Here is a 16,002-nt window from a genome sequence, read left to right as displayed (position 1 = left end):
GATAAGGTTGTCTAAAACATTTATGAATGAACTTGTATAGAAAGTGTTTCTAGGAAACATTATCTAACACTTCTACATTCTTTAAAAAAAGTATGCTTGGTTTAACTTTCAAATAACCAATGAACCAGTCCATCAGCTCAAAGCTATTGTACATTACTGCATTTTTGTCATAATTAGTGGTAAAACTGAATGATGATGAGATGCTCCCCACTCATATAATTACAAATATGGGAAAATATGCTCACTTTACTTTTGCTATCAATGGCTTGGCTCTATTAACAGGTTGTACCACATACGACATGGGCAAGAGTATGAGGCAACAACTCTTAACTGACATCAGCACAAAAACTGTACATCAGGAGCTTCATGTCACTGGTTTCCATTAATGTTTAATTCTTGTCAGACAGAAACAGAAACAGACAGCACATGTTGTAGTATAGTGACTCTGAACTTTTTAATATAATAACATACTGTAGTTCCAAATGCTTGGTACACTGTTCACTGATACAGCAGGATGACCAGATGAAGAAACACTGTCAGACTTTAACAAATGCTAAGCAGTCAAATCATTTCATGTATAACAGTCTATACTTAGTGGTTGATGTGAGAATTGCAGGTAGATATTCTCAGAATCTGCAGCACAATCCACAGACACCAGCATTGCAGCAGCCGCAGCAAAAGCGACACTTCATGCCACGCTTCTGTCTGTGGTACGGCATCTGTGTGAAAGAGGAGAAGAGCAGAGAGTTTATCTTCAGCTGCAAGTCACTTCATTGTTTCTAATTTTATGAAAAGTTGTGAGTGCACAGTTTATTTTAAACATCTCCCTGCATTTGAAAGATCTCACAATTACTGTCTTCATTCATTTATTGAAGTAAACTCACCACCCATGAGTCAGCTGATACCTCCTGATGTTCAGCAGCTGGACTGTCAGTGCTCACAGCCTCTTGTAGCTCTTGCAGTTCTCGTATCTGTAGAGAAAGAAAACAGATCTTAGCATCTTCACAACAAATTCATGCAGAAGAAGCACATTACATGAATTTAACACAGTCTGTAACCTCAGCAAATGTGGCAGAGCTCTGCTGAATGCAAATACACATGAGTGCAACGGCCACTGCAACTGCAACGCTGAACGTCTCCATCTTCAGGAGGTTTGAGTGGTTTAAGGTGGTCAGATCCTTTGACTCTCTCGTTGACTCTTGTCAGCGCCTTCGTGATGGTTGACTGAGGGAAAAGTTGCTGGTATTTATACTCATTTGCTCCACTGCTGCCTCGTCACTTAGAGTACAGAAACTACTGTCGGGAACAGGCTTGCATCAATAGGACAGGGAAAACCCATATAGTTAAACATCCGAAGGTCAAAGTTCATGCCGACTGAGAAAAGTACAGATTTTCTCCTTCCTCAGGAATTTTCCATTCCTACAATTTCATAGCACAGGAAAATACGGAGTTTTGCAATGTTCCTGAAATCAGGTAGAGTAAGAGCTGTGAGTGACGAGGCAGCAGGGGCCCAAATCAGTATAAATATCAGCACTTCTGCACACATTAACCATCAGACAGAAGGACTCAGCTCACAACAATCATCCGGACCAGGAGAAAGAGTCGAACTTGACCCTCTCAAAGCTTCCTAAGATGAAGACGTTCAGTGTTGCAGTTGCAGTGGCCGTCGTGCTCACATTCATTTGTGTTCAGCAGAGCTCTGCTGTCCCAGTCACTGAAGTAAGAACTTGACTTTAACCAAGTGTATTAGCTTACAAGCTGCAAATGTTTGTTTCAGTGCTACAATGTGGTTTCTACTGCACTCAATTCATTAACAGGAGCAGGAGCTGGAGGAGCCAATGAGCATGGACTATCCAGCAGCAGCACATGAGGAGGCATCAGTGGACTCATGGAAGGTAAGTAACACTAACTGAGTGAAGGTGGCCAAATTACTTCAGCTAAATGAAAGTGTTTGTTAGAGCAGGTGAATATAAAGAGCAGTGATGCTGCTGCAGATGAACTCTGTGCTCATGTCTCTTGTGTTTCCTACAGATGCTGTATAACAGCAGACACAAGCGTGGCATCAAGTGTCGCTTTTGCTGTGGCTGCTGCACCCCCGGTATCTGTGGAGTTTGCTGCAGGTTCTGAGGATTCCTGCTCCCACAACCACTCAGCATTAACAAACTGTATGTCACAGTTAATGTGTGAGATTCTACTGTTTTAGTAACATTGTGTCCTCAGTTACTGCATCAACTACATGCTTGTATTACACAGTTTATCACAATAAACTTTATGGTCATTTAGATATAATGTGGATTTTTGTTGTCATTTTAAATGTCGTATTTTCCTTTGTTACATTTGTAAAACTGACTGCTATGCACCGTCCATCCATCAATTCATCCATCAAAGCTGCCATAGGGCTACAGGCAGGGTATATCCTGGACAGTGTTAACACATAGAGAGAAAAGCATTCGTGATCACAGTAACCCCTGTAACTGATTCAAAATCACAATTTAACCAAACACCAAAGTGTTCTGACATTTGAGGGGAGACTCTCCAAAATATTCTATTTTTATTTCAAACACATACGCAGTTGGTTATATATGGTTAAAATGATTCAAATGCAGTAAATATATACATTTTTCATATAAATAGAGTCCATAACTTGATTATTGTCTGTAGCCCACATAATTAAACACTTTAGTTAGATAAAACATGTGAGTTTTGATGTTATGTACTGTATAGCCTGTGTAATAAATAAACATGTAGCCCAATAAGTATAAAATCCAGAAAGCTACACGACATGGGGCAGTTCATTTACAAACACAAGTGTAACTTGAGTTTCACACTGTTTTTTGTTAGAAAATAATCAAATTGTTAAATGCTTAAAGCACACAAAACGTCAGAAATCTGCACTGTCATGAACAACAATGTAAACCTAATTTTTGGATTAACCCTCCGAAGTCTGAATCCCAGCTTGTGCACATCAACCTCACTGATTTGCACAAATACAGTTTATAATGAAGACATGTTAAATATTAAGCACTGAAAACAGTTTGGTTGTTGTTGTTTGGAACGTCATTTAATGCATGTTGTTTTGTTGCCATAGTGATGCCTCCAGGGGAAAATTAGGGAGCAGAGCAAGAATAAGACTGTGGATATATGTTTTGATAGCTTTGGGTTCTCTTTGTTTTTGCCTAACAATCATAAAGAAATGTATTATATTTTGTGTGTGTCCTCATTATTGAGCTTTAACCCTGCATAAAGGCCAAGATGAATCTCTTAGAGTAGAACTTTACAGTAACTATTAGAATAAAAAAAAAAACACACATTGACTGCTTTAGTTTTTAAGATTCACTTCTGTCTTAAGTATTTTTTGTCTCCATATAAGATATCAAAATCTGTGCATACAACTTGATGTAAAAAGAATCTATGTACATTCCGCAGTCTATGATGCTAGAATGGCATCGCAGCATTTAAACATGTTTTGAATGAAAACATCAGCATATGAAAACAAAACTGAAGAGACACTGCAACCGTATGAAGGAAGACGACTATTTAGTGAAATTTCTACATTTCCCTGAGGATTAACTGCTCTGTAACTTACCAAGAACTAAAGTAAGTTCAAATTTCATTTTATAGACTTAAGATCATTTACTTAAATATAAAGCCTGATTTTCCTGCCTGCCAGGACAGTATTTCTGTACTTTACATTGTGCAAGTCTAGACTATATTTTACATCATAGAGAGGATGATGTGGCTCTATTATTCAGGAAAACAAATGAAGACTTAACTATTTGTCAGCTGTTGTAATATTTGACAAATTATACATAAATTAGAAAATGTTCTTAATCATATCTTAGAGTGACAGAAGCTCTGCTGTTAATCTTAGTATCTGCAGTTTTTACACGCTTACATAAACACACGCAGTTACTGTCCCTCCATTTAGAAAGACAGAGGCATCAGAGTGAGCATCATTCAACACAGACGCTCTCACAACACAAATCCTGACGTCGGTTTGCAATAAATGTAATTTAAAAAATTTACATTCATGTATGCTATATGCATTTTGTCCATTCCAAAGTTGTGAGTCTATACCAGCCAAAATGCTGTCTTTAGCTATTAACATTTGAAATGATGAAGGCACTTGAAAGTAACACAACATTAGCTGCCTTTCCAGAAAAAGACAAAAACCTTTCAGAAGTATAGTATGTAAGGTTTTGTGAGGTTTTCCTCCCAGGCTTCTAGACTTCTGATTGGCCAACATTTCTACACGGTTAGGATTTGGCATGTTCCTGACTTTGTTTTTAGGGTTTACATGTGGAAGGAGATATTTTTTCAAAACTGCACATGTGGACGGGGTTGTTTTTAAACGAAAAAGGAAAATTTCCGTTTACAAAAGTGCCCGTGTACGTGTGGACGTAGCCTAAAGTTATCACAAAAAAAGCAAATTCGCTGAACATTCTGAGTTGTTTAGTGATCATTGTTGTTTTCTGTTCCTTGTAGTCAAAATGAATGGAAGCGGAGATGGATCACAAAATAACCGTAATGGTAAGCACATGCACTCAGTCGTAAAATTGATGAAAAACTGATTTTCAGCAGATGTTTATGAATGCTAATTAAAAGATAAAATGATCTTGCAGGCCGACAGGTTAACCCAGAAATGTTTCCAAGAGGAGATCAGGAGCCAGCTTACGAACCTGTTGGTGGAATCTGGGGTTTACTGGAAAGACTTTATGTTACTCTCTATGATATCTTTTTTTGGAGGCTGATTGAGCTACTAGATGAATTAGAGGATCGATATGATGTCTTATATATTGACTTTCACAATGTCAATGACGGCAATGTCAACAATGTAAACAATCACAATATTAATGTGAGAGACAATGATGCCAATGTTGACAACAATGAACTGCATGATGATCATAATGCTGTTGTTGTTGTCGGCATTGAAAATGACGATTCTGATGAGGCATTTGAAGACTGTGAGGATGTTCACCCGTACATCCCAGAAGAGGATCCTCAGCCAGGTGTATCCAGGAAGAGGTCTAGAGAGATGGATGTGGAAGATGTGGAGCCCAACAAAAGAATCAGATGGAGCGAGGAGTTTTCTGATGATGACTCTGACTTCATCTCTGCCTGTGATACTGATAGCGAGGGCTGTCCTCATCTTGGTAATATTGCTGATGAGGTACCGCTGTCTGTTGGATCCACGAAAAGGTCCAGAAAGGAAGATGGAGATGAAGAAGAGCCTAATAGCAAAGGATCCAGGCTCGCAAACTCTGATTCGGGGACCAGCTCAATTGTGTATGATCACTCTGAGAGCAGTAGTGATGAACTCTTTGAAGATGCCCATGAAGAGACTGACAACCATGAAACTGGAGGCTCGAGGAAAAGGTCCCGAGAGGATTTGGAAGAAGAAGAGGAATGCTTGCGCGTTTGCAAATTTCGGAGGTGTTCAAATGAGTCCACCAGCACCCGTGATGACAACTAACACTATTTCAACGGGATTTTTCTGTATCCTTTTAGTAGGCTGATGGCCTACTCAGGTGACCCTGAATCCTCCCTTGGTTTTGCTGCCAGAAGTTGGGCATACACTGTGCAATTTTTTCAGTCGCGTTATTCAGCTCCTGTTCAAACTGTCCGATTGACTCGTAGGGGTTAGAAGTTCGTAGGTCACGATACAGGGTCTCATACTATACGGCCCGATGCTCTGTGCAACCTGAGTGCTCACACTGTTCGTCCATAGCATGAAGGTTATGACACAAAATTTTACACTATTTTCACGGTTGTTGTGGTCGCGATAATTTTGTGAAGTCACATCGAAAAGGCTCGGATGAGCTTGGCAGTTCTACAAGTTGTGCCTCCATCGCTTGTGTCCGGATCACACGCTGCACTGCCGTGCTGTTCTGTCTTTTCGCTTTCATCTCTGTGTTTGCGCGTGCGCAGTGAGAGACGCTGCGTTGACACCCTCACGACGGCCGACAGGATTTCAAACAGGTTTGATTTTCTTACGACCAAATGACTGATGATCAGGAGCTGATCGTGAGGTGTTAATCACTTCTCGTTACCCCATGTATACGATGCACGACACACGATTAAGGCCAAACTCGGGTCGATCCCCAAAACAGTTGCACGACTGAAAAATCGGCTCAAAATGGGCCAAAAATCGCACAGTGTATGTCCAGCATTAGGCGTAGGCTGCTGGGGGATTCCCATGATGCACTGGGTGTTTCTTCTTCACCCACTATGTGTTAATAGACCTCTCTGCACTGAATTGTACTTGTTGTTAACCTCTGGCTCTCTTCCACAGAATGTCTTTATCCTGTTTTCCTTCCCCCTCCCCAACCGGTCGCAGCAGATGGCCGCCCCTCCCTGAGCCTGGTTCTGCTGGAGGTTTCTTCCTGTTAAAAGGGAGTTTTTCCTTCCCACTGTCGCCAAAGTGCTTGCTCATAGGGGGTCATTTGATTGTTGGGTTTTTCTTTGTAAGTATACCTTACAATATAAAGCACCTTGAGGTGACTGTTACTGTGATTTGGCACTATATAAAAAAATTGAATTGAATTTAAAATTTGAATGGATGTGACTGTGTAGATTCCAAATCCAGCATGTCCAAATTAACACTGTCGGATTTGATTTCAACACTATTAAAGTGTCTATATGGGTCCACACCAGAGAGTGTTAATTTAACTCTTTTTGGAGAGTTGGTACGTTAACTCTGATTTAGTGTTAAACACCAAATCTGTCTGGAGTTGATAATTTAACACTTGGTGTTAAGAGTTTATATATTAACTCTCAAAAGAGTATTTTAGTTTAACTACGTAAGAGTTATCTTCTAATTCATTCTAAAAAGCGGGAATTTTACTGTTCTGAACTTCTAGAAATTTCTTTTGGAAATAAACATTTACTAAAAAGACGCAATGGTTTTTGAAAAACATTTATTCTGAATTGTGCACCACAATTTCAAAACATTTTCTGAAAGATGTAACAGTATACATGTTCTCACTTTCATTAGAATTTTGTTTATTAAAAGGTCTGACATAGGTGAGCTGGTAAATGCAAATAACAGCATTCTCATTACTTATTTCTTCAATACAATATGCATGTCCTTCATTCATCCCTTTGTGGAACTTCAACGCACTTCTGCTCTCCCCCATATTCCATCTTCACAAGCATATCCTATGTGGAGACTGAATAAAAATTAGTTGACACTAATTAATGGTACAAATAATCCAGTAATCAATTGCAGCACAGTAAAAAAAAGGAATCCTTTTTGAGCCATTATTTGTGTAAAGTATTTTCCCAAAAGACAAGGACACAGGCAACAGGTAATACTGAACTAAATGCACATGGTTAAACTATTTATAAGAATTTGTTTAAAGAGATGGAATGGAGAACGTGGCTGCAGCTAGGAGTGTCAGCAGAGAGCAGGAACCAGAGGAAAAGCTATCGAGAGACTGATCACCTGGGTCGTGATGGGAACAGTCCAATGGGAATTCTGCATCAATCAGTCAGCGTAATGCCTAAAAGTTTATTCAGATGTAAATATATTAAATTCTTAAAATGAAGAATATGAAAAAAAATCATCAGTGTTTTTAACGACACTGCATTTCATTCATGTGTCTCTATTGGACAGTGTTTGATCACGAATTTGTTGTGAAGATGCTAAGATCTGTTTTCTTTCTCTACAGATACGAGAACTGCAAGAGCTACAAGAGGCTGTGAGCACTGACAGTCCAGCTGCTGAACATCAGGAGGTATCAGCTGACTCATGGGTGGTGAGTTTACTTCAATAAATGAATGAAGACAGTAATTGTGAGATCTCTCAAATGCAGGGAGATGTTTAAAATAAACTGTGCACTCACAACTTTTCATAAAATTAGAAACAATGAAGTGACTTGCAGCTGAAGATAAACTCTCTGCTCTTCTCCTCTTTCACACAGATGCCGTACCACAGACAGAAGCGTGGCATGAAGTGTCGCTTTTGCTGCGGCTGCTGCAATGCTGGTGTCTGTGGATTGTGCTGCAGATTCTGAGAATATCTACCTGCGATTCTCACATCAACCACTAAGTATAGACTGTTATACATGAAATGATTTGACTGCTTAGCATTTGTTAAAGTCTGACAGTGTTTCTTCATCTGGTCATCCTGCTGTATCAGTGAACAGTGTACCAAGCATTTGGAACTACAGTATGTTATTATATTAAAAAGTTCAGAGTCACTATACTACAACATGTGCTGTCTGTTTCTGTTTCTGTCTGACAAGAATTAAACATTAATGGAAACCAGTGACATGAAGCTCCTGATGTACAGTTTTTGTGCTGATGTCAGTTAAGAGTTGTTGCCTCATACTCTTGCCCATGTCGTATGTGGTACAACCTGTTAATAGAGCCAAGCCATTGATAGCAAAAGTAAAGTGAGCAGCTTTACAGTAACTGTCCAAAACTGTCAAAAACTGTCAAAACAATTATTACTAGTGCTCTTTAATTAAGTCATCATGAAGACATCCTTTGGTGTTTTTCTAAACTGATGTTGTTTCATGAAGTTTTTCACCATTTTTTCATTATTTCACCATTTTCATGAAAAGCTAAGGTTTTACACTCACAGCATTATTCAGATTTCTATAGATATGTTACTCAAGACGACAATATTTTTGAATAGGAGGACAGAACCACAGTGAGTTTTACATCTGGTGGAATTTTCCCATATTTGTAGGGAGCATCTCATCATCAATCAATTTTACCACTAATTATGACAAAAATGCAGTAATGTACAATAGCTTTGAGCTGATGGACTGGTTCATTGGTTATTTGAAAGTTAAACCAAGTAAAGTAAAGTAGGTGTAACACTGTGTAATGCTGTTTCAGATAATATCCCGCGGGCCAGAGTTTGACACCTATGATCTATGTTATAGTTAAGTTTAAAGTCTTGTGACATCATTAAGTACAGAAACTATTGTCGGGAACAGGCTTGCATCAATAGGACAGGGAAAACCCATATAGTTAAACATCCGAAGGTCAAAGTTCATGCCGACTGAGAAAAGTACAGATTTTCTCCTTCCTCAGGAATTTTCCATTCCTACAATTTCATAGCACAGGAAAATATGGAGTTTTGCAATGTTCCTGAAATCAGGTAGAGTAAGAGCTGTGAGTGACGAGGCAGCAGGGGCCCAAATCAGTATAAATATCAGCACTTCTGCACACATTAACCATCAGACAGAAGGACTCAGCTCACAACAATCATCCGGACCAGGAGAAAGAGTCGAACTTGAGCCTCTCAAAGCTTCCTAAGATGAAGACGTTCAGTGTTGCAGTTGCAGTGGCCGTCGTGCTCACATTCATTTGTGTTCAGCAGAGCTCTGCTGTCCCAGTCACTGAAGTAAGAACTTGACTTTAACCAAGTGTATTAGCTTACAAGCTGCAAATGTTTGTTTCAGTGCTACAATGTGGTTTCTACTGCACTCAATTCATTAACAGGAGCAGGAGCTGGAGGAGCCAATGAGCATGGACTATCCAGCAGCAGCACATGAGGAGGCATCAGTGGACTCATGGAAGGTAAGTAACACTAACTGAGTGAAGGTGGCCAAATTACTTCAGCTAAATGAAAGTGTTTGTTAGAGCAGGTGAATATAAAGAGCAGTGATGCTGCTGCAGATGAACTCTGTGCTCATGTCTCTTGTGTTTCCCACAGACGCTGTATAACAGCAGACACAAGCGTGGCATCAAGTGTTGCTTTTGCTGTGGCTGCTGCACCCCCGGTATCTGTGGAGTTTGCTGCAGGTTCTGAGGATTCCTGCTCCAACAACCACTCAGTATTAACAAACTGTATGTCACAGTTAATGTGTGAGATTCTACTGTTTTAGTAACATTGTGTCCTCAGTTACTGCCTCAACCACGTGCTTGTATTGCACAGTTTATCACAATAAACTTTTAATTTAAGTGCAATGTGCATTTTTGTTGTCATTTTAAATGTAGCTTTTTCCTTTATTAGACCTTTAAAAATGGCCATCCATCCATCTATCCATTTACATAACCACTTTCTTGTGGGGTGGGCTGGAGAGTGTTCACACACAGAGAAACAAGCACTCAAAGTACAAAAGCTATGTCTGGAGCAGTCTTGCATCAGTGGGACTGGGAAATTCCACTGCATCGGAAATGGGAAATTATCCATGTTTGTTTCTTTGCTCTACAACTCCAAGTTTCTTTTTTCAAGCATCATTCTGATACTTTTATTGAAGAACCAAAATATGTACTATTTATATCATTATCATTGATACGTTGTTTCCCTATAATAACTTCAAAAATTTTAATGGCTCATGAAAGAATTCTTTAAACCAACCAAACGGATGAAAACAGATCAGGATCTCGAATGTTTATTTGCTGCAGATAATAACTTTTTAAATGCTCAGATTCAATCCGTCAAACTGTGGATGTCATTTGTGAGTTCATTTAAGAATGATGAGATAAGCATATAACCAATATTCTGAAAGCACTGCATGACGTGTTGAGTCCTGTAGAAAATGCGCTTCTGTAGTTGAGTTAAAGAAAAGCTATAAACTCTTTCTTCTATGTTTAGATTTCATACACAGTATAAAGTGCCTAATACAAGCACTGGATTTGTATTAGGCACTGGACTACTACTGGATTTACAGCTGTGTGTGAACCAGCAAAGACAGGCTTACATTTGCATAAACTAAGTTGTTATATTACATCTTAACTCTGTCTTAGTTGCTGGTTCTAATTTCTAAAACCTGTCAGACTCACAGTAAAAGTGCCTCATAGAACCATAGTGTAAGCAACATTTAGTTACTGTACATAAAACAAAAGAAGGCCTACATCTAAACAGAATTATTATCTCTTAACTCTTCCTTGGCTGCTGTATTTATTTTCTGAAACCTGTCTGGTGTGCTGCTCAATGTTGTTTAAGCAGCTAGGACACGTTTTGTCGCTCATAACTCACAATGGTTCAGCCTGCTCTCACGGGTGAACTTCCAACACTCTGTATTCCCAGCATCTATGCTTGAGCCTGCAGCTTGGAAATTCCAAGTGAAAGGCAAGCCTGCATTTGCTTGTTCACCATAGTTTGTCCTCAAATACCAAAGCAAAAGGAAAGTAATGCTGATTCTTTGAGATATAATGACAAACACGCATAACACACAAAATTATTTTTTTTAAAGAAGATGGATATATAATGGTGCTGCAGTTGTTTGTATTGCAGTTGCTCACTATTGAGTCCATCCCTCCATCTATTAATCGATCCACCCTCTTATGGTGTTCCTATATTTAGCTTATTGTTGACCATTCATTGTGAATAGCTGTGTAACTACTGTGTAATGGGTTTCATTTTAGGGCTTTTGCCTTTTGGTTCGGGGTCTGTGCACCTGCAAACCGTGAGTGGAGCAGCTCATTTATGTGCTGAAACACCTTGCGAATAAATCCAAGAATCTGTGTGTGTGTTTTTGTGTATACTGTATACTGTAAAGTAGCAGTACTAGTGCAGTGTCCAATGATGTGATAAATCATATGAGCATTCATAAGCCACCCGCTTTGTTTATTTTCCTGTTTACAACTTTTTCACCCCCACAGAAGCTAGTGCTATGGAAGCCCATTTCTGCCAAAAAATAAAGTATTCATAACTCAAAATTTCGACTCATTAACTCGAAATGTAGCTCAAAATTTTTAATTAATAAGTCGAAATCAGTAATCTACGTGAATGACGTCTTTTCCTTGTTACCTGGAAGCTGAAGCCCTCAGCTACAAATGCTACAGCTAAGCTACCAGTGTTACAGCCAGTCGTGAATGCACAAATTGCTGATTATTTTCAGCGTGACTTCACAAATGATGAAATCCTTGAGTTATTAGCGGAATCACATGGCGTTTCGATCAGCAAACGTACTCCTGAAAGCGCCAATTAGTTGTGATCCGGTTTTGAGTGTGCATTCCACGTAGATTGTTGATTGGCAGAGCTAACTCGAAATTTTGACTTACTTTTCTCAAAATTTGGAATTAATACATTGAAATTTTGAATTTATAAGTCGAAATTTCAAGAAAATGAGTCAAAATTTTGAGTTAATAAGTCGAAATCTTGAGAAAGATAACTTGAAATTCCAAGTTATGGATACTTTTTTTTTTGTGGCAGAAACTGGCTTCCATAAGTTTCAGTAGTCAGTAAAAGCACGGATAAAACAATCTACTGTCTGAAGCAAAAGTAACACCTGACACCTAACAGGATTCTGTTTGATTTTGTGCGAAAGACAAGAGCAAAATGTCAAGAGCCTGCAGTATGATCCGATCCCTTAGCATACCCCCCCTCCCCCGCCCCCCCTTTTCTCCTGTGGAGAGAGGCATTGGGAAAATATGTTTTAAAAGAACCACACATACACACACACACACACACACACGCACGCACACACTTATATTTGAGTGATTTTACAGTCATTGTTTTAATTGAATGAATTGAGCACACCAACTGTGAGTCAGCTAACATCTCCTTATGTTAGCTGACTCACAGTTACAACTGGACTGTCATTGCTTGTTGCCCCCGATAGCTCTTGTGGCTGCTTAAAGAAAACCAGATGTTAGTGTCTTGGCTGCTCATTCATGAATTTAAGTCGGCCTGTTTCGGCAAATGTAGCAGAGCTCTCCTGAAGGGCCCCTGCAACTGCAACATGTTATGTCTTCATTTTCAGGAAGGTTGAATGGTTTATGTTGGTCAGATCCTCTGACTGGCTTCTGTCAGCTCCTTTGTGATGCTTGGCTGCGGTAAAAGGTGCTGGTATTTATACTCATTTGGTCCAAGGTGCCTCATTAGTCACAGTGTAGCATTTCACGACCAGCTTACATCAGCAGTACTCTTAAACTGCGCAGTGTTTTGCTCTGAAAGCATGTATCCTTCAGCAGTGTTGTACAGGAGGCTGTGCAGTGCTCAGGTCTGACCTAACAGGGTGGTATAATTTCATTCAGCTGTCTACGTTGGCTATAAAATATATATATATATTCTAAAAAGAAAAAAAAGAATTTAAACTGAATAGATAACAGCCTTTTCACCTCTTATGATGTTCATATATCTGTAACTGTATAAAAGGGCCCAAAGTTCACAGGACAATTCTATTTAAATTCTGATACAGGTGTTTGTAAGTTTATATAAGTTTATAAACTGTTCATTTAATATTTAACCTTCTGTTAGTTTGATCCAGCCCACTGTCTGGTGACATCATCCAGTTAGTAAGATGGCCAGTTTCATGTCGGACGAGCAGTGTTGGTCCGGTGGGGGTGCACTGATTCCTGTGGGATGTGATGTGTGCGTGAATGATAAAAAGCCACACACACCCCCCCTGTGATTACAACCACAGGAATTGAGCTGTAAGTATAAAGTGCTTCAAACCAAACCTCAAGTTCCTTCTTCCATACTTTTTGACAATTTGGCCTTAGGTGGTGTTCTGGCCGACACACCGGGGTGACCATATTTTTAAAGAGTGAATCAGTGCCACAACCGTGCCTATCCCTGATATCTCCACTCCAGTAACATTAATGGAGAGTTTCTTAGCATCTTTAGTACTCGATGATTTCTAAACACTTGTTGTACAATGTGCTACATGTCTGAGACAACATGCCTTTTGTCCTGTCTTCTTTCTCTCACCCCAACAGATGGCCGCCCCTCCCTGAGCCTGGTTCTGTTTGAGGTTTCTTCCTGTTAAAAGAGAGTTTTTCCTTCCACTGTCGCCAACATGCTTGCTCATAAGGGGGTCATATGATTGTTGGGTTTTTCTCTGCATTATTATTATTGTATCTTACATTCTTCCTTACAACGATGCTAGAAAGATGCGACTGTTATTGTGATTGTGGCACTGTTTAAATAAAACTGAATTGAATTAAGACACACAAATATAAATTTGTGTGTTAATTATATTTATTTAATCTATATTTCTAAGCACCTTTAAAACAATGACTTATTGATGTTAGAAATTGATACACATATTAATGACTTTGGAGATATGTAACTTTGGTTTTTTTTAAATTTTCCTCTCACCTCTGATCTGACACTGAAGCGCTGCTGTTACCTTTCAGACAGAAGCAGACAGATGATTATAAGTTTCACTTTTTTTAACATTAAATATTAGGGGTGCAACGATACACAAAATTCACGGTTCGGTTCGGTTCGATACTTTGGTGTCACGGTTCGATATTTTTTCGATACAAAAAAAATGTTCATGCCTTTTTAATTTGTCATTTATTAAAATTATAAATATATATTTTAACTCAAAAGTACAGTTTTTAAATTTAACCCTAACCCTTGTGCGTGTTTTTTATTTTGACAGCGAATGCGCACCTGCGGACCACTTATGTGCAGCCCTGGTTATTTAGCTCATCATATCGCAGCCACAGAAATTCTTTTGTCCATGAAACCATAAAGCTGCACTTTCTTTTTGCCTTATAGTCTGATTTGTCATAACTTCTCCGTTTTGTGGTAAGCTTTTCTTTGGCTGTCACTTCTTCACCCTGACCTGTCTTATTTGGCTCAGCAGAACTGAAATATATATCCTGCTGCTTTTACACGCTCACTCACATAAGCTCAGCGATTCTCTGCGCGATCAACCTCTCACATGTTTAAGCTTGCTGCGGGAGATTTCACTTGTCGTGTTTGCATAGTAAGCTAACGATTAATAAGACGATGTCAGAGGAATTGGTGCACAAATTATCATCACTCACAGATCAGTGCTGTCGCTCTCTATACACAGTTCGCACGATTGCAAAGTGAAAGCAAAAAAACAAGCGCAAATTCAAACGCGATTTCAATATGTCACATATTGACAGTGGCTCACCGATGCCAATGACATAATTACCCAGCTACATTTCTGAAAGAATGCAAAAGCATTGACATATATTTTTCCTACAATAGCCCGACGGGCAGGGAAGAGATAGATTTTGGTAGCCCGACTGAAAAAATCGCTAGCTCCGGGACGTCGGGCTAGCGATATTGCAAGCCCTGTATCTGATTGAGGAATCACTCATCTTTGGAAAAGAGAGTTTATTACAGAGAAATGTCTCTTTCCAAAATAAAAGCTATACTATCCGCTTCTTCTGGGCTATATTCTCAGCAGCATAAGGAGAATCATGTGCTAACAGCTGTCTAAATGACTCGGCTAAAGTTAGTAGCATGCTTGCTTTTTTTTGTCTGCTTCCACTTGTCTTTGCACTACGATGATGTCGGCGTAAATGTGCAGTCATATTCGTTGTGTTCCCACTAGTGCTTTCAGGTTAATCTCGTTGAAATGACCTTAACCCCACAACACGGCAAATCTCCGTTAACGAGCTACCGCCGATCACTCCATGCATGGGGCTAGACGGCCAACACGTTAACGAGCTAACTGCGCTAACACACTAGTTCACACCAATGTAATTGAGCATTGCATGGCACATTCAACATACTGTTTTACTTTAGTCCATGACTCGCTTACCTTCAGGGTCATACGTCACATGAAAACCAAAATAATTCCAAACACCAGATCTGAATGACGTTCAATTTGCCTGTTGCAAGTAGAGCTTAACTTCTGTCTCGCTAGCTTGCCCTGCGCTCTTCCTTCTGACTATGCTGTCTGTGTTGAGCGCTCAGTGGATCTGCGCTCGACAGTGCAGCCTAGGCGGAGTAGTCGAACGCAGATTCACTGAGCGCTCAACACAGACAGCATCGTCAGAAGGAAAATTGATAAAATAAATTACAAATGTTGTATTGTTCGATACATATGCGTACCGAACCGAAAGCACTGTATCGAACGGTTCAATATCGATACGAATATCGTTGCACCCTAGGGGTGCAACGATATTCGGGCTGCACATAAGTGGTCCGCAGGTGCGCATTCGCTGTCAAAATAAAAAACACGCACAAGGGTTAGGGTTAAATTTAAAAACTGTACTTTTGAGTTAAAATATATATTTATAATTTTAATAAATGACAAATTAAAAATGCATGAACATTTTTTTGTATCGAAAAAATATCGAACCGTGACACCAAAGTATCGAACC

General features: G+C 39.4%; 3 protein-coding genes and 1 long non-coding RNA gene across 6 annotated transcripts; 3 read left to right on the top strand and 1 right to left on the bottom strand.

Moving 5' to 3' along the window:
• Nucleotides 1–378: 378 nt before the first annotated feature.
• Nucleotides 379–15,774, bottom strand: LOC309717507 (hepcidin-like). Of its 2 annotated transcripts, XM_082552145.1 has the most exons (3): nt 1,059–1,208; nt 885–971; nt 379–719 (listed from the first exon to the last, which is right to left on the bottom strand). In XM_082552145.1, the coding sequence occupies exons 1-3, from the start codon at nt 1,140–1,142 to the stop codon at nt 627–629; spliced, it is 264 nt and encodes an 87-aa protein (XP_082408271.1). In that variant the 5' UTR covers nt 1,143–1,208; the 3' UTR covers nt 379–626. The 2 variants fall into 2 exon arrangements, 1 of the variants encoding a protein (XP_082408271.1); XR_014279706.1 differs by lacking the exons at nt 379–719; nt 1,059–1,208 and adding an exon at nt 15,438–15,774.
• Nucleotides 1,533–2,237, top strand: LOC309716452 (hepcidin-like). Its single transcript, XM_082550250.1, has 3 exons — nt 1,533–1,719; nt 1,818–1,895; nt 2,032–2,237. The coding sequence occupies exons 1-3, from the start codon at nt 1,633–1,635 to the stop codon at nt 2,125–2,127; spliced, it is 261 nt and encodes an 86-aa protein (XP_082406376.1). The 5' UTR covers nt 1,533–1,632; the 3' UTR covers nt 2,128–2,237.
• Nucleotides 3,449–4,710, top strand: LOC309716454. 2 transcript variants are annotated; one of them, XR_014279439.1, is made up of 3 exons: nt 3,449–3,597; nt 4,486–4,530; nt 4,623–4,710. It is a non-coding gene; the product is annotated as an uncharacterized lncRNA (long non-coding RNA). The 2 variants fall into 2 exon arrangements; XR_014279440.1 differs by lacking the exon at nt 3,449–3,597 and adding an exon at nt 4,176–4,255.
• Nucleotides 9,196–9,766, top strand: LOC309716453 (hepcidin-like; the record flags this gene model as incomplete). Its single annotated transcript, XM_082550251.1, has 3 exons — nt 9,196–9,358; nt 9,457–9,534; nt 9,671–9,766. The coding sequence occupies exons 1-3, from the start codon at nt 9,272–9,274 to the stop codon at nt 9,764–9,766; spliced, it is 261 nt and encodes an 86-aa protein (XP_082406377.1). The 5' UTR covers nt 9,196–9,271.
• Nucleotides 15,775–16,002: the final 228 nt, after the last annotated feature.

This window comes from Aulonocara stuartgranti (assembly GCF_965226115.1).
Source record: "Aulonocara stuartgranti genome assembly, chromosome: 11".
Classification (NCBI taxonomy): domain Eukaryota; kingdom Metazoa; phylum Chordata; class Actinopteri; order Cichliformes; family Cichlidae; genus Aulonocara; species Aulonocara stuartgranti.
The sequence above is the reverse complement of the archived record's forward strand: the minus strand, read 5'-3'. Positions and strand labels throughout refer to the sequence as shown.

What these genes read in the sequence shown, in the direction of transcription:
- LOC309717507 (XM_082552145.1), bottom strand. Translation starts at nt 1,142, where the DNA reads ATGGAGACGTTCAGCGTTGCAGTTGCAGTGGCCGTTGCACTCATGTGT. An exon ending in GCTCTGCCACATTTGCTGAG is followed by an intron (nt 972 to 1,058) that starts GTTACAGACTGT and finishes CTTTCTCTACAG; the next exon opens with ATACGAGAACTGCAAGAGCT. An exon ending in TATCAGCTGACTCATGGGTG is followed by an intron (nt 720 to 884) that starts GTGAGTTTACTT and finishes TCTTTCACACAG; the next exon opens with ATGCCGTACCACAGACAGAA.
- LOC309716452 (XM_082550250.1), top strand. Translation starts at nt 1,633, where the DNA reads ATGAAGACGTTCAGTGTTGCAGTTGCAGTGGCCGTCGTGCTCACATTC. An exon ending in CTGCTGTCCCAGTCACTGAA is followed by an intron (nt 1,720 to 1,817) that starts GTAAGAACTTGA and finishes ATTCATTAACAG; the next exon opens with GAGCAGGAGCTGGAGGAGCC. An exon ending in CATCAGTGGACTCATGGAAG is followed by an intron (nt 1,896 to 2,031) that starts GTAAGTAACACT and finishes TGTTTCCTACAG; the next exon opens with ATGCTGTATAACAGCAGACA.